The sequence below is a fragment of the Pteropus alecto genome, unplaced genomic scaffold, assembly GCF_000325575.1.
Source record: "Pteropus alecto unplaced genomic scaffold, ASM32557v1 scaffold320, whole genome shotgun sequence".
Classification (NCBI taxonomy): Eukaryota; Metazoa; Chordata; class Mammalia; order Chiroptera; family Pteropodidae; genus Pteropus; species Pteropus alecto.
In genome coordinates this window covers 1,932,953-1,952,908 of record NW_006429963.1, presented here as the reverse complement: position 1 = coordinate 1,952,908, position 19,956 = coordinate 1,932,953, and the positions used below count along the sequence as shown (strand labels likewise).

Sequence of the window (19,956 nt, the reverse complement as noted above, 5' to 3'; positions counted from 1 at the left end):
AAGTTCCCAGGGGATTCTCGGCGGGGCCAGGATTGCGAGCCGGGTGCCTCAGACGGAGGTTCTCAGGCGTCAGGCACGTGCCCACTGGGACACCTGTGAACAGGTCTGTACAGCCTTGTCGGAATGCGGACTCAAAGCCGAGAAGACCTGGGTGCAGTAAGCCTGGATGCACCCAGAAAGCTGCACCTCGACAAGCAGCGGGCAGTCTGGGGGCCACTCGCCGAGCGGCTCCGCTGTGGAGCCCCCCGCAGAAGAGCCTGGAGCCCCATCTGAGTCCCAGGGAGCCACGCCAGCTAATGAGCGCCAGCATTTTTAGCTCAGAATTCAGCAGCCCGCACCAAATAACGAAGGATTCTTCCTGAAATGCTCATCAGAGGACCTCACGCATACGCCGAACGCACACGCGGCGCTGACTGATCACTTCGATGTGTCTTATCATAATCACGCGTCTGAGCGCCACCTCCCTCTCATCTCGCCCTGGTTTAGAATTCGTCGCAAAGGCAAAACGCACTGTGATTCCGCAAATAGTTTTGGACTCGTCAACACCAGAAGATAAATTTAGAGCCCTTTTGTGTAGAACGCAGAATTTCGCTCTCTGCAGAATTGCCAATTAGCATGGGAGACTCGGACACAATCTTAACGCTGCAAAAGGCTGCGTTTCCTCATACGCGCGCATCGCAAGGGACGTGTTAGGGCCGCGTTCGCTGTGAGTGAGTCTTTTTCTCCTTCTGACACCGCCTGTAGAATCTTCTCCGCAGTGTTGAAAGCAGTAACTGTTGTCTTATCATCGGTTAGAGACCCTCTTCCATTTGTTACACTTAGATTCATACCTTGCCTTGCAGAGCTCTGTCTTCGCACCCCCGAGGGAGCCAAAAACCAGGTAGAAGTACTTGTGCCACGTCCATGGGTCGCTCCCCGTCCCCAGAGGCAGACAACGCTCACGAAATCAAAGGAAAGCCGTTTTCAGATCACGTGTCCTTTCAAAACGCCCCACAGTCTGAAATCTCCTACGACTATGAGAAATACAGATGGAAAGAAAACCTATTTTTTGAACCAAAAATTGAAAACCCACCACACCTACTACCCCCATAATTTCAGGAGGATTTTTTTCCCCCAAAGGTCAACTGCGGACCTGCTTTTTTTAGTCGTTTCCATCTACTTTTCCTCCCTGCCTGCGATGTCATACGTTGGATCTTTTCAGCTGCTCCTGGCACCTGTGGCGCGGTTTGGAAGACGGCTCATCATGGGTCTGTAACACGCTTCCAGAGCGTATTGAAAGCCTCCGAGGTTCTTACAGGTTGGTACAACCCTACGTAGAACTAGGAATCACCGGGCATTTTCGACGTTTTTTTTCTACATATGCTTTCTGAATTTGTTCTGGAATTTTGCATTCAACACAAGAAGGCTCTTTAGGATGGAAAATGGTCTTTCCAGCCCTTCATCGTCAAGTTCTTTCCTCCCCGTGTTCGCTGCTCCCCCGCCCCCCACCGGCCACCTTCCCTCTCAGCTCTGCCACCCTCCTGCTCACTTCAGGCTGGACACGTGGCCGGCTGACGGTGCCATCCCACACCGATGCGTGACGTCCACCTCGAGGCTTGGGGAAGGGCGTGTGCCCTGTGATGCGAGGTGCATGATGATGCCCTCAGCAGGGCAGGTGCTCTGGTTCCTCGGAGATGCTGGGCATTTCGCCGCCGTGGCTCGTTGCGTCCGTGTTTGGACTCACACACCAATTCCTTGGGGGCCGTTCTTCTTCACCAAGCGCCTTCCCCTGGCTAAACTGAGAAAATAACTTCTCACCTTGCCAGGCGGCAGGATCCCTCGCAAAGCGAGGATGAGGAGGAAGGACACGTGGGCCAGGCTTGGTCATCATGAGGATGCGGGGGGCCCCTGTTTGTGTGATTACCCCAGCTGGTTATAGGCTCCACGCCAGCACGACGCTGTCGCTGATGGTCCAGGCCTCCAGGCGTGCACGGCATCCAGTCCGGAGTCGCTCCCCGAGCGGATGACACACGTCCCAGGCTGTGGCTCACACGGCTTGTTTTCTTCCGGAAAGAGGTGGCGGGAGGCGGGAGGGCAAGCCGGGATCGGAGCGGGAGGGACAGCCCGCCTGACGTCCCATCCCTCTCTGCCGTGTGCATGCATGTCACCCACTTGCTGTCATTCCAGAAGGCTCCGAGGGTCTGTTGTTGATTTTGTTACTGAAAAATTCAACGAAAGGCCTCTGAGAGGTAAGCGGAGGAAGGCCGAGAGGAGACCCCAGAGCAGAATCCAGGAGGAAGCATGAGCCATCTCAGAGACGGAGAACGGCGGGGAACCACGAACACGGCCCCCACGAGGCCCACGAGATGCGTGCGCAAAACGCCGTAACCCGAATGAGACTGAGCCTTCAAAAATGATCCTGAAGATGAGAAAGCGAGTTACGAAGGGGCCATACTGCGAACACGTGGAAGCATTAGCTGAGGAAAGGCACACGGGGACAGCGTGCCGGCCACGGCAGCGTTCCGGGAGGGGTCTCTCGGCTGATTTTTTACCCAACACGTTCCGGAATCTTCTTGGGTCACCCCGTCTAGTGAACTGCCCGGCACACCCACGGAGGGCTTGTTCCAGGGGTCTGCGTGGGTGCGCGGACACGAAGGCTTTAGCCGACACAGCCTCGGGCGCAGAGCGCTGGCTTCCGATCTTAGTTTTCAGTCGTCGGAGAACACGCTCGGTCACTCGGGCGGGACAGCGCGTCTGCTCCCAAGAGTCTGTTCCCGGTGGCACGTCGGCGTGGGTCACTCTACTCTTGTCCTTCCTCACCGAGATGCGGCTGTCATGTCCGGGGGCCGCGTAACCATTTGCAGCCCTCGGCTCTTCGTCACGAGCTGACCGGCACTCGGCCCCACGGGGCAGCGGCCTGGCCGAGACGCTCTGCAGAAAGGCCCGCGGCTTCAGGGACGCCCGGGGAGGGCTTCTCTTCACGTCGCTGCCCCGGAACTTTGCCCGTGACCGAGCCTGAGCGACCGCGGGCACGCTTTTCATTCTCAGACACGTGTAGGTGGGCGGGGCGCCCACGTGGAGGTGTGAGGCAGCTACTGAGACAGGCTCAGGAAAGCTGACCTGGCCAGCAGCAGGTGGGACTGGCCCGCCGAAAACCAGCATCACGTGCGTGCGCGCACCGACACGGAGAGGTCGCAGGAGGGCGTGGGGGAGGCAGAATGCTGGACCTTTCGCTCCTGGGCTCTGGGGCAGGCCTGGGGCGGACACGGCCTGGGACCCTGAGGCACATCGGCGTTCAGTGCACCTTCTTATCAAGGAGGGGCGTGTGGACGTGTCTTCAGCTCGTGGAGATTAAATGCCAGGTGACACTCTCCACTCCGATGACGCTCTTTCACCAAAGAAGAGAACCAGATAGTCACACACCCCCTTCCTTGTCTGTCCTTGGTTTCACCAAAGAAGAGAACCAGATAGTCACACACCCATCAAAGTAAGTTCGATGCACTTGACCTTCAGTGTCACGGAGACCGGGAGTCAAGATCGGGAAATAATGCTAGCAGAGGCTGCGAAGCTGCCGTGAGCTGCTGTGGCAGGAGCTCTGCAAGGCGCGTGACGCCGGCGGCCCGGCCCGTGCTTGCCGGGCGGAAGCAAAGTGTGCTTTGCCTTCCCCCTCGTCCCCCGTCCTGTCGTCCTCCTACTTTTCCGTGGTGCCCTGGGCCCTGCTGGGATCCTGTGCTCGTTCTCCGTGATTGCAGCCGGCTGACAACTGACCGCTTTCCTGGCGAGCCGGTTGGCTGCAGCATTAATCTTCTCAGAGTCATTCCCTCCTGAGGCTGTCCCCTCTCCACAGATGAAGAAACGGTGGCTTAGGGCGGGAGAAGTTTTCTTCTCAACACAGTACAGTAGGAACAATTTTGAGCGGCACGTGAGAGGACTTTGACCTCTCAGTCCCCTTCCTTCGACCTTACGTGACCTTGGACCGGTCCGTTTGCATCTCCGAGCCTCAATTTCTTAACTTAAAAGGCAAAGCAAGGACAAGCTGCCCCAGCCACAGGAGCAGGTGTCGGGAGGGTCAAGTTAAAGGATACTGAAAACTGCTTCTGTACATTTCAAAGACTGATACAATGTAAGAGAGTTTGGCTGATTTTTATCTCGCCTCCCCACAAGGCTGGTCCTGCACGGTCTGTGCCCAGGAGAGAAAAGGAAGACGGTAAACACAGCAAAAGAAGAGAAAAAAAGTCTCGTGTTCTCAGGCAGAATCAGGACTGAGCCAGCACAAAGTCCTGGCAAACAACAAATAGAAAAGGCAGTGAAGGGGGAAATTAGCTGCCAGGACCAGCATGAAAGTCGGGTTTTTGTTTCTTAGTGGCCAGCCAAGGATGTGACGGAGCTGGGAAGAAGCCAGGACGCACGGCTGTCCTCGAAGATTCGTTAGGAGGTTAGTCCTCGTGGGTCATTTCCTGTGCATTTCTCCCGAGCAGCGCTGCGACGGGTTTCATTTGTCTTTGGAAGGCGAGCCTGAGACGCGTGGACGGGCTGCTTGAATTGCAACGTCCAACCGGAGACGGGAGGAAATGACCAAAAAAAAAAAAACGAAACTGCTCGGCTGTTTCTGGACGTCACAGATGCACTTGAAATGGATATCGGGACACGTACGTGGAACGGCAGTGGGAATTTTTACTGCTGGTCTCCGAGGTTTATTTCCTTTGCTTAGACGGGCACACATTTTCACCGCGTTGTGTCTGCACAGATGGTCTCGTCGTGACGCGTTACCGAAAGCGCTATCTGTGAAGAGGGCGCAGAGGATGGAAGGCGTGTTCTCTGTTAATAAGTTAGATGAATGGGAATTGGTCACAACGGGATCAATGACAGCGGTTTAGGGCTGGCTGTGTTCTGAGGCATTCGAAGAAACCAGAGTTGCAAGAAGAAACCACCGTCTCTACTCTCTAAATTTCCAAAGTTTTGCGGGAGACCCGTTATTCCAGGAGAGGAGAGGAGATATAAATCCTGAATCCGGAGGGTTTTTCATTGCTCTTGTATTTTAACACTGACAACGACGTGTCACCTGTGTTTTGATTGGTGCCTAGATTTCCACAGTCCCTTGGAAGCTGCAGACGATCGGGAAGAAAAGTTATATAACCAGGGGAAAAAACGAAGAAGGTTTAGCTTGTATCAAGTCACTTTCTAATACTTGTCTGATGTCACAGGAGCTAAACATCTTGACTTTTTACTAAGTATTTCAATTCGTGCTTAGCTATTTGGGGCCACAAGATTTTTTTTTTCAATCATGACAAGAGGTTTAACTTCATGAAAGTGACATAAAACAGATTGGCAGCATGCGTGGAAATGTGCGCCACACGTGGACATTAGAACAGGGGCTGATCGCGGCCTCGGCTTGACGGAGGGACACTTCTCTCGGAAGGACTGACCCATTCAGGGAACGTTCCGTCGCCACTCAGCTTCGACATCCGGACTCATAACTCACTGGACCGCCAGCCCTGAGAGCAGGGACAGAGACGAGGCCAGAAGCAGTAGGTGCCGGCAAGATGGTGAGTCATCGGCCAGCCAACAACGGAAGACATGAGTGGAACAGGAGATGAAAAATCAAGCGGACACCGGCTCTGCCGTGAGACGGGATGCCCGCAGAACCGTGGCAAGGCAGGCGAGTCGAGGGCACATGACTTCTGCACCACCAGGAGCGTGTCGGATTGGGCATCAGATGTTCATCGTTTCTTCCCAGAAAGACCCAGCGGAGCAGAGTGGCTGCTGCCCCAGCCACAGGACCGAGCATGCCCGCCGGTTTTCATTATACGAGGAAGGACCGGGGTGGACCGTTCAGAGGAGGGGCCTCTGCCCTGAAGGCCCACCTGGTCCTCAGCCGGGCTCCTGGGCATCGCTGCGTGCCGGGCACATCGCCACGGTGGACGGGATGAATTACTAAGACCAGGAGTGCACGTTTTTCAGAAGAACGTGCCAAGGCCGGGAGTTAGGAACATGCCACGTCCGTGGGGCACGTCACAAAGTGGTGTTGAAAATGGGGTGCTTGTTTCCTTGCCTCGTCTCGCCCCACGTCAACTGAAAGCGGGGCACACGGGGTTCGGTCTTCACTGTCTGATGCTCGCCGCCCAGGGGTGCTGGGGGGTGTCCGTCACCTCGACCGTGATGATGGTGTCACCGGTGTTCGCCTGTGTCCAAACTCATCGAACTGTACACGTTACCTACGTGCTGTTCCTCGTATACCGGCCACACGTGTCGCATGCCAGCAGGGACCCGCTGGGCCCGCCTTCTCTGTTGGCGACAGAACCTGCAGAATTGTCACGCCGTAGACCCCCTGGGAAAACAGTTCATTCCTCTCATTTCAACGTCAAGACATCTCATGTTTTCCAGCTTCTTTTTAGAGGTTTTATTTTCTTCCTTTAGGTTTTTTCCCCTCCCTCCATCCCTGACGTCTCACGCCGATAATTTTCCTTTTTTTTCTCTCTTTATCATCCGGTTTCCAAATCTCACTTTCTGTTCCCTGCCCGGTCTTTTCCCCGTGAATCTTGCCCAGTGTTTTTAGCCCCTTCACGTCGGGTGAACCCGTCCTAGCTCCTTCACCGTACATTTGAGCCTTGGCGCCCTTGATCCTGGCACGGAAGAATCTGACTCCGAGCTCGTCTACACCCTCCGCGATGTTGAACTTCCTCTGTGAGTAGGATAGCGGATCACGTAGGAAAGTGGCTACGGATCTCGAGCAGGCTGGCAATCAGGAGGACTCCGCGATGGAGGAGCAGCCGGACAGTCACGTGGAGGTCACAGTTCGAGAACATTGCCATGGGTTGGGAGTGAACAGAAGGTGAAGCCGTGCGGACGTTTTTGTAGGATGCGCCATGACAGTCAGGAGGGGGCGTCCCCGGGGAACACGGGAGCTCTGAGGTGTGTCCCACAGACTCGGGGGAAGGATGCAGGGCGGGGCGTGGCGAGGGCGGAAGGCGGGTCTCGTGGAAGAGTTGACAGGATCGGGGCGGGGACCGCGAGCTAGTCTGGAGGGGGTACGGTGGCTCCCTTCTGTGGGGGGGGTGGAGGGAGCGGACAGAGGGAGCAGAGCGCTCACGGTAGGGACGGGGGCGGGCGATGGGTCGAGGAGGGCTTCTGGTGGCTCGCTGCCGTTCGGGGATGGCTTGAGTTGGCACCGAGAGGGAAGAATGGCATCGGGGGAACGAAATGCTCAGCTCGTGTGTCCCACAGACTCGGGGGAAGGATGCAGGGCGGTGCGTGGTGAGCGCAGAAGGCGGGTCTCGTGGAAGAGCTGACAGGATCGGGGCTCGCTGCCATTCGGGGACGGCTTGAGTTGGCACAGAGAGGGAAGAATGGCATCGGGGGAACGAAACGCTGAGCTCAGTTTACCGAGAAGACGGTGGAGCCGGCAGCTCAGACAGGGGCGGGCAGAGGAGAGCCAGGCTTCGAAGGCGCCAGCACTTTGCCTGGGAGGATGCCATGTGGCAGGAGGCGATGTCCGGGGGGGCCGCTGGGGGGTCCACAGTGCGGCCTGGCTCTCGGGGTCACTGACGTCCAGGCGGCCACCAGAGCAGATGATTTCCCAGAGGAAGGGCTGCCAGGTGCGTCTGCGTGAGGGTGCGTGACGGGCGGCGGTGGGCAAGGCCACGGGGACCGCCCAGGGGGACAGAGCAGCGGAGAGGGTGAAACCACTGAACGTCAACGGCAACCATTTTGCGTGATGTCTTAGAAAAATAATTCGCTGAAATCGTTTCTCCTTTCCCGTGAACGTGTTTTGGGTGACAAGTTTTCAGACATCCATTTCCCAAGGGAAATTCGATGGTGGAGGAAGAAACCAAAGTCACTCATCCCCCGGACCTTGGGAAAGCGCACGCAGCAGAGGCGCCGCGGTCCGGCTGGCTGCCGGCTCCGCCCTCTGTCCCGTGATCAGAAGCATCCGAGCCTGTTCTGAGGGAAGAAACGTAAACACAACCGATAGGGAGCACGAATAAAAGAAAGGCTTTCTCTCTCTACGGAATGGACTCTTTCGATGAGATGCAGCTTCGCAGAGCCTCTCGCGATGAGGCCTTGCACGAGTGAACCCTTGAAGTTCGCAGCCTTTGAAAGCTCGTGCCCTTCATTCCTGAGCTTCCTGGGGCTCCGGGCGGAGGGACCGTTTCGTGGAAGAGAATGTTTAGGTTGCTACATCGGTTCGTCTTCCTCCCGCTTCTCCGTTTTTAAAGAGAGGCACGTGAGTCATGATCGCACTTGGGTTTTTAATGGACAGTCCGTGACACTGATGCTCGCTGTCTTCTCTGGAAGCTTCCTTCGCGGGCTTCCCCAGCCTGCCCAGCATCTCGGGTTTTCTCTGTCTCTCTCGCTCCTGTTTGAATCTTTCTAACGAGCGATTCAGTGTTCGGGATATTTTATTATACTTCTCATCCATTTATGCCTTTTTCTCCCATCTCTGCCTGGCAATACAGACCGAAAATTGAAAATAGATAGTTCTCTGGTCTTTTAATCTTCTTACCATTGCCCTTAAGAGGTTATTTTAATTTGGTCTTCCTTTTTCTCATGGGTTCCACTCAGAAGATACCCACAGAGCTGATTTTCAGGGTCATTTACTCTATTTAAAGAAGTATGCGAAGAGATAAGTCTAGACGTTTGCTTGGGAAAGGCATAACCAGGGAATTAATTGAAATGGCTGTTCCCAGATGGATTTAAAAAATAGAACTTCAACCAGGAAAGAGCATGTGTCTTTACTTTGCATAGTGATTACATCTGTTGCTATTCTGAACGTCTGAGTTGACGGCAATCAAATTGGACTTATAACTTTGGAGCGGAAAGATGTACCCCGTACTCAGACGATTTCAATGCCGTGTTTAGGGAGAGACAGACCGCACATGAAATCGTGCCTTAAGATTCGATCGCCCCAATATCCAGACGCCTCCCCTGTTCCAGATGCTTCAGCTTAGATCTGCTTTCTTCAGCCTGCGTGTCCCCCGCCAACTGTGTTCGGAAAGAGGCTTTTAAATGCTGGTCGCTGAACGCTGACTCACGCAGGCCACCCTGTCTCAGAACCTACACAGGGAGAGGCAAGGAAGCAAAATACGATTCTCAAGGGTCTCAGGGGGATATTCGAGACCTGGGGATTACGGGATTTTGGAAGCACTGTTTTTATTTTGTTAGGTGCTTCCGAAAGCCTCGCTTCCCCTTGCAATAAGTCCTCAGTGTACTGGCCACCCTCTGAAGCCGAACTGCGCAGAGGGGACAGCAGCCTGCCCACTGCAGCCCCGGAGTCAGCCTCTCCACTCACTGAGGATGCGCTGTGGAATTTGCCGTAATTTACAAAAACCTCCCAAAGCACATGGGTCGCCCTGTCCCGCTGGATCTGGCTGACTGCCTGCCAGCCCCTGACGGCCCTGGCGTCCTCGTTAGTTCTGTGCTACATTTGGCCGAGCTGGAGATCCATGTCCCTGATTTAATCACAAACCAGGTGGCTATAGAGTTGGCACCCAGCCTCAGGCTGTCCTGTAAACATGTGCAAATGATGAAAACAAAATAAACAAGTTATGCAAATTAACCTCCCAAGTAAATAAAAGGTTTTGCCCCCAGGTTAACTCCTTTGGCCCGTTGATGTTTGCTAGAGTTGCCCAGTGATACGTAAAAAACTCAATGTCATGTGTTTGTCTCAATGCTTTCTTCGTTTCTTTCTGTTTCAGATCTATCAACACTCCTATACTGCATATTATGTCCTGAGCAAAATTCCTCATGGGTAAGAGTGTTTTTCCGTTTTCTTTTAATGAGAAATTTGCAGAACAAAGCCAAGGGCAGAAAACTGTGACTCGTTGCTTAATTCTTCGGGATTAAGGGCAGGAAGTGGGGTACCTTGACTTTTTTTGACAGCAAAGCGCCCCGATGGTGTGGGACCTCTGTGACTCCTCCCTCGGTAACTACACCCAGAATCAAGGGGTCACGTGAGCTCAGCCCTTGCCATTTGCGATGCCCGCTTCCTAGGCCAACTCTGCCCACCCGCTGCTCTGGTCCTGTGATCATCACCATGGCCGATTATCAGCTGCAGGAATGGAGGCCCAGCCCTGGGTCTCCAGGAAAGTCTCCTGGTTCCTTATATAATCGAGAGGGTGGCACCCCTGAGTTTGTCGGTCTCTCAAAAACACATGATTGGGGACCCAAAAGTTGAGGGGGGAGGAAGGAGAGGAGAGCAAGCGTCGTTTTGGAAGGTTTTCAGTGCCTGGCAGACATACCCCCACGCGGCACGGGGCTGGTCATCAGGAGCTCCTCCGAGGAGCCAGAGGTCGGAAGACGTGGCCAGTTCGGTGAAGCCGCTTGCCGAGTGAGATGCACAAAAGCACCATTTCGGAGCTAGGCAGGAGGGGCACAGATGACCTGCTGCTCTTCCCTTCTGTCCGCCTCCGCCTCCTTGTCCCTCCCGCTCCCCTCCTTGTCCCTCCTGCGTGTCCCCCACCCCGCCCTGCTCCTTCCCCCCCTCCTGGATTGTTTCTTTCACCCTATTTCGTATATCTAAGAGGCGAGGGGCTCAGGAAGTATTCGAAGTACTGGGATTGGGCTGCTGGCGGTGTCATGTAGGTTCCCGTGAATATTTAGGGAGACATCCCCTAATTTTTCCAGGCAAATCTGAATGAAGCACAGAACTTGCCGACCAGTATTGTCCCAAAGGACAGCGGTGATCACAGCGTGGGTGGCCACAGCTGCCGCCGTCTGTTTTCTGCTAGGCTTAGATAGAACATGGGCGTGTCCTCAAAAAGCACAGGAAATAATATCATTTGGACTAAAGACAAATGAAAAATGCATGTATATATGCAGCAAAATGTGGTTAATGGTTTTTGTTGGATTATGAGGAAGATCAAGCCCAAAGGAAGCAAAGATGACCCACTGTAGTAAACACAAAGTGCCCACGGGCATTTTTTCATTTCAAGCGTATTTCAAATAGAAACTCAAGCTTTTTTTTTTTTTGCTAAAGAGGAATCATTCTGTTATTTTTCAAGCAGATCTGCAGCTTCAAAGGTCACAGCAGGCAGAGAATGATTATGTCTGGAGATTTATCGACTCCTTCTGGGAACAATAGAATTTACTGTAGATGATGGCTGTTTCATTCCATCTTATCTAAATTTGTAAAACTCCAAACTCTAAAGCGTTTTATGCTTAACACATTGTGTTAATATTTTACCGGGCCCGTCAGAGCTTAGGAGAAATAGATTCCAAGAAACTGGCTCAAGAGTTTGCCAGACCGGCTGCAACCCTGAGAACAAGGCGGTCTGTGGTGACGACGGTTTCAGCGTCACCACCGTAATCCGCCAGCGTCACCACCGTAATCCGCCATCGCTGATGCCAACAGATAACGAGCCACTTTGGGGGATTTCTAAAATAATCGTAGTAACAATCGATGCCATCAGTCACTGACTTTCATGCACCTTTACTCAGCCCAACAGCCCTGCAAGAAAAGCATCCTTATCCCCAGTCCCCAGTGAGAGCCCCAAGCGGGTAAGTCACTGCTGGACCCGTCACAGTTAGCCAGCATGCAGCAGAGCCGGAATCCCAGCCCAGCCTGGCTGACTCAGACCCCGTGCTCTCCAACAGCCTCCTGAGGTTACACTGTAGCCATAAATATCAGATTCTAGCGCTGCTGAATTGTTTCTTTTCTAAGGACTCACATGATCGAAAGATGTGGCTAGTTACTTGTTACATTCACTGGAAACACTGCCTGGCGGGTGAGGAAGTCGGTGGCCCACCCCGTCACCCTGTAAACTGACACAGCATCTCCAAAAAGGGCATTGCCCGACCTCCCGACTCTTCCTCTGTGTCATGAGATCGTTTATGGAAGATGCATCATTTAATTAATTTCAAATACAGTCAGAAACCTTAGTCCTATTAATGAGGCAGTGGGCTTCCGAGCTAATGAGCCTTTAAGCCTCAAGTTTCCACAACTCCAGCCTCCGAAAGGAGTTTGCTGACCTCTCCAAGTCAGGTGTGCGAGGGCGCCCCCAGATGGCAGGAGGTGGACCCTGCCACGTTTTGAGGCTTACGCGGCAGAGGTTACAGGTGTAGAGGAAAGCACAATTGTCCTTTTAAAATAAAAAGTCTATTAAAATATTTTAATTTACATTACTCACAGTATAAAAAAAACCGGGGAGCTCTTCTTGGTACTTCTGAAGACATAGATCTATACCTTTTCCATAAATTTCATCACTAAATTCTTCCCATCAGGCCAGAGGCAGTTCAGTCTGCAGTATGAGATGATTTGTCATTTATAACTTGATTTTTTTCTTAGCTCCCGGCTTTGCAACCAGTCACAGAGAAGGGCCAAATTGAATTTTCAATGCCCTGTGAATTCTGGTTTTCTTCCCTTCTGCCAGGGGCGGAGAGAATTGGGGACGGTGTACGTGTATTCACTGTCTCCCATGAGCCAGAGGAGGCACTCGCCGTCCCAGGCATTGGCTTCTCCTGCTCCAGTTTGACCTCTGTAGCTGGAGCCGGGCAGAATCCTTTTTTGCAGTTAATGAGAATCCCAAGACAGTGGAATTTCCATCAAGTCAAAGATGTGGTGCCTAAGGGTAGGTTTGTTTGACTTTCGGATACTAAATTTTTCAGAAATGATATTCTTGGAGGACATATTTCTTTTACACAGATTTGTTTATCAAAGCAGAACCAAAGCTAGTTATTTTTAACATAAAATGTTGCACTAAGATTTTATATCCGAATTTCAACAAAATAAAGCAATCTTCCACCATAAAGATCAGGGCCAGCTTCATGTTCTCTATAGGGGTGTTTTAGACACTTGGCTGTTCTTGACATATTCATGACATGACTATTTTTTTTCTTGAATTCATTGCCCTCTTACTTTGAGCCCTTTTTAAAAAAAAAAGTTATGTTTAAAAAAGAAATATATAGCCTCACACTCACTGAGATTATTCTAAAAGTCACAGGGGCTAGAGAAAATCAACTCTTTCCATAACAGAAATCAATCTGGGGGGAAATGTGGCGTGCCCCTCATTAGGTAGCGTTTGTATGCTGGGGTTTAACAAACAGAGTAATAATAGAACAGAAACAGAGTAGGTTCAGGGGGGTATTTTTGTTTACACGCCAGGCCGTCCTCTGGGGCCATTTTTGCCCTAATTTTGCTTGTTGACCAGTATCGTTCAGGCACCAAACAAAACTGCATAAGGTCATATTTCTTTGGAATTCCGGTTGACTCCAGAAGTTACACTCTGCATCCGTGGAAATAATAAACGGAGACATAGATTCCTCCCGCCTGCGTTTCTCCCTAACTTTATAGGCCGGGCTGCTGAGCTGCGTGCAGTAGATACCTAGGTGGATGACATTCTCACAACGCCCAGCGCCTTGCCCATCGTGATGCAGGAGTAAAGAACCGAAGTCCTGTAGTTGCACAGACCTGACTTTGAATCCCCAGTGTGCCCCTGACTTTGGCTGTGACCTTCAGATCACCTTTTGAAAGAGGTTAATGGTGCCCACCTTCTAGGTACATTATAAGAATTAAGTGGAATGATATATACAAAAGACAGCAGAGAATTTTGCTTCTAGGGAACTCTTGGGAGTGTTATTTTTATTAACATTGGACTGTGTACCCACTACATAGATGTGGTCTCCTGATTAAATATGACCGGAGTTTACGTTCTAGCCAGCTCAAATCCTTTCTTACAAAGAAAGCAATGATATGCCCCTGTCTAATAAAATTCCTTTTCATCATTTTCCAAAACTAAGGCTTGTTCTACGATACTCAGATAATTATAATGCACATGTGATTTTTTTAATTTCTCGCCAAAGAGATGTCTGTAGCCTCAACTATCCACAGTTCTCAGTAGTCAGTACGTCTTTTATCTCATCCTGACCTGCTGCAATAAGTTTTTAAGGCATTCTTGTTTTGCGTCCCACAGAAGCAGACAAAACAATAGAAGTCGACAGATATTTCTTGAAATGCTGTATTGAACGGCAAAAGCAACGGTTGCATCCTTCAGAAGTTCGAAATCATATTGAAAAGTAAAGGCAGAGGCTCAATAACAATCTATAATTTAGTGCCCCAAGTGAGCATCTTAAACACCGAACACAAAAGGAGAGGGGGTGGTAGGCACCGGGGGTGTCACGAAGGGTCTCAAAATGAAGTCGGGTGAACTGAGCCTCAGAGTTGAGGACGTGTTGTGTTGTGTTGTGTTGTGTTGTGTTGTGTTGTGTTTTTAATAGATGAAGACAGACAGGAGGTATTCCAGGCTGAGTAAATCTTTTAAACGGGCTTGGCTTCTGCGATGAGCCAGCAGCTTCCCGGAACCAGTGGGGTGCCGGGCCGGAGCAGGGGTGTTCCCAGGGGCTCTGCGTGGGCAGAGATAGTTGTTGGGTGCGTTTGGGGAGCGCCTGCGTGTGGAGGGCCTCACGCCACCCAGTGATGGTCTTCAGAGCAAGAACACACTGACGCTTCGGGCAGAGAGAGGCCTGAGGAAGATGGGGGGCTTCACTGAGGTTCACACTTGTGTATGGGGTCGCGTGGAGGAAAGGTGAGGGGCGCGGAATCATCGAGGGGGCCGGGCGGTGGGTAACGAAGGCGTGGGGTGTGGGGCACTCTGTCACTGCAGGAACCTCACTGACTGTGACGAGGGGTAGCTGGCGTCCTTGTGGAAAATGAAGACAGATTTCCAGTGTTTATTTTCCGTGTGCCTCTAATTAAATCTTTGGCGGCCTGTGTCCTGCTGTGCGGTGAGCCGGCGCATGAGAAGACTCACAGGAGCAAGTTCACGGGCAGCGGGGGGGAGTCTCGGCCCCTGTGGCTCAGTGCGTTTCCTTCCAGCCCTCTGTCCTCCCGCACGTCCCCAGGGCTGCGGCCGCTGGGCCTTTGGCTGCTGCGGCTCGGCTCTGCCAGAGGTCCCAGCAGCTGCATCGTTCGTAGACCCCAGGGGGGTCGGCGGTGTGGAGCCGAAATGCAGATGACAGAGTCGTTCTTAAAAGGGCGCTTGACTTGTCCCCGCCGTGGCATCGGGGGCAGAGGCCTGCTGCCCCAGGCTTGGCGTGTTTTCAGGACTGCGGACAGAGACCCTGTCCTGGCCACTTCTTTCTCTCTGTCTCCATTCCCCACCATCCGCCTTCTCCCCCTCCCTCCCTCCTTCTCTCTGAAAAGTGAACACGAGATGTAGTCAGGCGGATCTGGGAGCAGCCCCCCACCCCGAGTGATCATGGGAAAGCCACCTGGCTTCCCTGGGCACATTACTGAGCGTGTGATGGAAAAGACACGTCTGACTCAGGGTGCACGTGGAGGTGACACGAAATGCCACAGGGAGAGGAGCTGGGACGCGGAAGCTCGCCTTGCTGTGCAGCGAGCACTCCGGGCTCAGTCGTGGAGGAACCGAGAGCTTCCACGGTGCGGCCTCCCGAATGACTCGCGCCCCCACCGTGCCCCGCGTTCAGACGGAAAATCAACCTCAACCTCGTCGTCAGCTCCGATCCGTGGCAGTGGCCGCCCGGAGGTCTGAGTTTAGGCGCGGTCTAGAGCTCAGCCGGGCTCTGTGCGAGAGAAGGTCACGGTGGGTGAGCGAGGCCCGCGGCGGGGAGGGGAGGAAGGGGCACCGGACACCCGGCCCAGGCCCATCCCGCTTCGCGAATGACCCCGTCCACCGGGCGTCCGGTAGCTGCTCCCGCGCGGAACGTGCTCGTGGGCGTCCCCACCCCCGCACCTTCGAGTCCCAGCGTCAAGAGCCCCTTGTCGCAGAGCTGTGCGCTCACAGCACGACTCCCAGGCGAGCGTGCATCTCCTGGCTCACTGTCCGCTGTCCGTCACCCTTGCGTGACGTTGCCTTGTGCGTGCGCTTCTGACAGAATGTTCCGAAGTGTCTCCCACGTGCGCTTCCCGCCTGGCGCCCTCGTTCCACGGTGACGGAGAGAGGGGCTTCGCCGGCCGGGGCTTTGCCTGCGTCCCGTGCTGGCCCGCAGCAGACCGCAGGCGAGGTGGCGCCGTCCGTGACCCAGCCCGTGGGGACAGGCCATCGGCTGTGGACGAGGGAGACCGCTTCCGCCCCCTCACCCCGGGGGCCGTCCGCTGGCCTCAAGGACCCCACGCACGTCTAAAAGGCGTTCACACGAGCAAACCCAGCGGACCATGGAGCAAAAACATGCACGACGCATCGTTTCATCAGGAGCCTTGCTGATCCTAAGCTGCGTGTTCGTGTCCCTTGAATTGTCTTCCGTGGGTGTTGGTCGATAGTTGGGGGAAATTAATTCTGTAACTAAGCGGAGTTGGCCCTGCGAAGGTGCCTCCCGGGGCCACCCCAGAGCAGGCACGGGAGGGTCTTGGGGCTGGACAGCGCTTCGAGCCACTCCGATGGTGTCAGTTTGCGTCCGGCATCGCTGGCCGTGCCCTCCCTCACTTGCCGTCATGCTCAGTGACCCCGGCATTGCACTTGAGCTGAGAAATCACCCCTCTGTCTCCGGAAGCGAGCGACTGCAGCTTCCCGTGAGGCGTCGTTTCCCCGTCCTTACAACAGACAGAGAGGTCGAGGCGGGTCTCAGATCACGGCCTCCATGGGGATTTATGGGATGATGCTCGGTCCACGGTGTGGTCGTCTGCACCGGGAGACGAGGCACGGCCTGCTCCTTTGTCATCTGACTCCACTCTGGGGGACAGTGGTCGGCCCCCACCAGCGTTTGACGTGGGCTCCCCCTGCGGGATCCGCCCGGAAGTCGCCTGTTCCCCGTGCGGCACGGCCTTCCCATGAAGCGTCACGGGGCCAGTTGTAAGTCACACAATTGAGAGGCATGCACGCCGAACCCTTTCTGTCACACCTGAGAGCCGGCCGCCCGCGAGCAGCGGCCTGCGTCCCCGAGGCCAGCTCTCCTCTGCTCACGGCTTTTCCTACAAGGAGACGCCCAGGCCCATCTGGCCGGCACCCTGAATGGCTGAGGCGGCCAGATGCCCGCAGCATGTGCTGGGCGCCCATTCCTGCAACAATGCGGGAGCCCCTGGCGTGTGCTGGGGCCATGCGGGTCACGGGGCGGACAGTGCGAAGGCCACGCGTCCCCTTCCTGTCTCGTTTGTTTTGTGCGGCTTTTACGTCACCTTCCTCTCTTGTCTGTGCTCCAGACCGTCCCTCCGAGGGCTGGACACTAAGCCCCCTGCCTTACTTACATGGAGACATTGGCTTAGGCTGAATGTGAGGGGCGGCCCGGACCCACAAAGCCGCACGCAGGATCCAGATGGGGCTGGGGGGGGAGCGGAGAGGCCGACGGAGGGACGAGCACACACGGATCACACGCGTGCGGGTCCCGGCTCGCTGCGGCTCAGCTTCCTCATCACGAAACTCATGCTTTTCGAATAAGTTTCCAATACGGGCATAATCCTGTCCCTGGCCGCTGGTGGCATGTCATCCGTCTTTTCCAGAACGTTCTCTGAATGGAGCCGTCCTGGGGGTCTTGCGTGGCTGGCTTCCTCGTCAGCGTAACTGCTCCCCGGGTTCCCCTACGCGTCCTGGGAGGAGGGGGTCACCTCATGGGCGTAGCGTAGCTGGTTGTACACTCACCACGCGACGTTCGTGTGGCTTCCGGCCCGGGGCTGTTTCGGGTGAAGCGACTGAATTTCATGTGCACGTGTTTTCCTGTCTCCGGGGTAAACACCTCGAAGCGGAATTGCTGGCTCGTGCAGAAAAAGTGCGTTTAACTTGATGAGCTGCCAAAATGTCATCCGAAGTGGCTGTGGTCTTTAGGCCCCTTTTTAAATTTAAAATGACAGGCTGGGGCTTTGACCCTCATCGCTGGACGATGCGCAGGGTCCTGTCCCAGGACACCAGCCTGTCCTGTCCCCGGCCTCTCTCCTGCCCCATTGTGGACACTCGGGGTAACGCCATCTGGCCTGACTGCATTGCTGGTCCCACACTTAGTCTCTTTGGTGCGCTCTGTAAATGACAGGTCTGCTGAGGAAGTAAGTGGCAGGTGGATCAGGAAGTGGGGGAGTGAGGAGTGGGGGACAGTAGAAGCGTCCTTCAGAGGCCGCTCACGTGTGGCCCTGGGCACTGGGCAGAAACCGCAGAAGCCACTCAAAGCCTGGCCCTGTGAGCATCTCTCGCCCCTTGGGCAGATTCCGGGGCAGGGATTTCCTTTCGAGAATCACCGGTTGGAGGAGGAACCAGATCCCGAATGCGCATGACCGGGAGACTTGGTCCGAGGACGGAGGCCTCCACGCGGACGGGCTGTGTCTGTGCGGCAGGAATCCCTCTTCTGCTGTGGGACCCCGCGTGGACCGGCCATGGCCGGCAGCTCCCTCAGCCCTCCCTGCCCTCCTTCCCCTGCGTCTTGACCACAATACCCCGAAGACGACAGGTGGGCAGCGGTGGCCTCTCTGGGCGCCCGCTGGCTCACCCAGCACCGCCGATCAGCCCCGCCTGGAGATCTGACCGACATGGGGGTAGAGCCGCTGGCAGTGGGCAGTACAAAAGCAGGTATGCCGTGGCGCATGGTCAGTGGAGGGGACACACGTGTCATTCAGCGAGGACTTTGGTCCCCAGGACGGCCACGAGCCACGCCGGCAGACACCAAGGAGCAGGTGCCCCGATTAAGAAGATGCCACGCAAAGCTAGCGGTGTCCTATCCGGGCCAGCCCCAGCCTGCAGCTGCGTGTTCTCTCCGCCCAGCGAGAAGGCCGGAGGCGCCCGCACCGGAACGCCTCAGGGAGCCAACCTTCTCGCAGACACGGAGCTTTGTCCGACGAGCCCCCAGTTGCTAATGCAAAGGTCAGGTTGTCCACCCGTCCGTAGGTCTCAGCTCTGATTCGCCACATCGCGGCCCTACCGCGAACACCTGCTGACCTTCTGGAAGGCTCGGCATGGTTTCTGGAGCGTGCCCCACACACCGCTGCTTTCCCCAGGCCCCCGACGTGGACGGCCTGACACTGAGTACAAGGGAACGTTCTGAAAGGGGACACAAAGGGCTGACGTGGGCCAGACGGGGGCCAGCCAGCGGCGTCAGAACCGAATGCCCCAGCCAGGACGGACGCTGGTCCTGCGGCCCCAGAGAGTGTCCCACTGTCATCCTCTGCCTGGTCAGCTTATACGTGTGATCGCGTGCGTTTAAGTGTCTGTGAACCGGACGGGGAATCGGCCACGAATATTTCAGAATGGGCCGCGGCCAGCAGCCTTTCAGTGGGCAGAGCGTCTCAGCAGCTGGACTTCCAAATCCAAGGCCATTACGAGGACAGGCGCTCGGACACTCCCCAGACATGGGGACATCCTAAATTAGCAAACGGCAGGACGCGTGCTCGTACACTGGCCACACGGGAGGGTCGGAGCCAACGCGGACCCTGCCCCCGAGGGTTTAAGCGCGTGATTTCAGAGGCACATAAAAAATGACGTGACAAGGCTTCGAATGCCAGGCGAGGCTGGGTTTTGCTGACGCGAAGCAAGCATGCCTTGGTGATGATGCTGGATCCCACTTGTTAACCCGTCCGTCTCTCCGTCCATTGAGTGTTATTCGGTCAACATTTACGAGCGTCGACGGGGCGCCAGATGCTCTTCTGGGACTAGGAGTGCGTCTCACGTTTTCACGTTCCCCACCACACGAGCACGCAGGAGGACTCGGCAAACACGTGTCGCGTCCCACTGAAAATGCTACTTTTTTTTTTAACATCATGAGCCATGAATGTTTAGGGGCCAGAGCGACGATTTCCAGCTTTGCTTTTCCAAATGCTCTTTTGTCAAGAAGCTTTTGAGTCCCGTAAACCAGCTTAGGAAGATAAATGAGTAAACTTTGCTACTCTCATTCATTCTTCAAAATCCAGCATGATTTATGCCCCGCTTGGTTTGTTGCTCAAATAAGCAAAATCAGAATGGATCGCGTGATTATTTCGAGATAGTTACATCCAGATTATAATCCTTGATCTTTTTTTTTTTTTTTTTATCAATCCATCTCCATCCTGGAGATTATTCATGCAGATCCTGACGTGGATTCTTTCAAACAGATGAATAAATAGAAAGGAAG

The 19,956-nt window shown here is 54.5% G+C and overlaps 1 protein-coding gene across 1 annotated transcript in view; it reads left to right on the top strand.

The window, feature by feature from the left end:
- The window catches only part of DPP6 (dipeptidyl peptidase like 6), a 214,313-nt gene that overhangs the window by 95,957 nt on the left and 98,400 nt on the right, over positions 1-19,956 (top strand). The window contains exon 5 of the mRNA XM_015587682.1: positions 9,675-9,727. Coding sequence (XP_015443168.1) covers positions 9,675-9,727 — 53 coding nt within the window. The remainder of the gene's footprint in view (positions 1-9,674; positions 9,728-19,956) is intronic.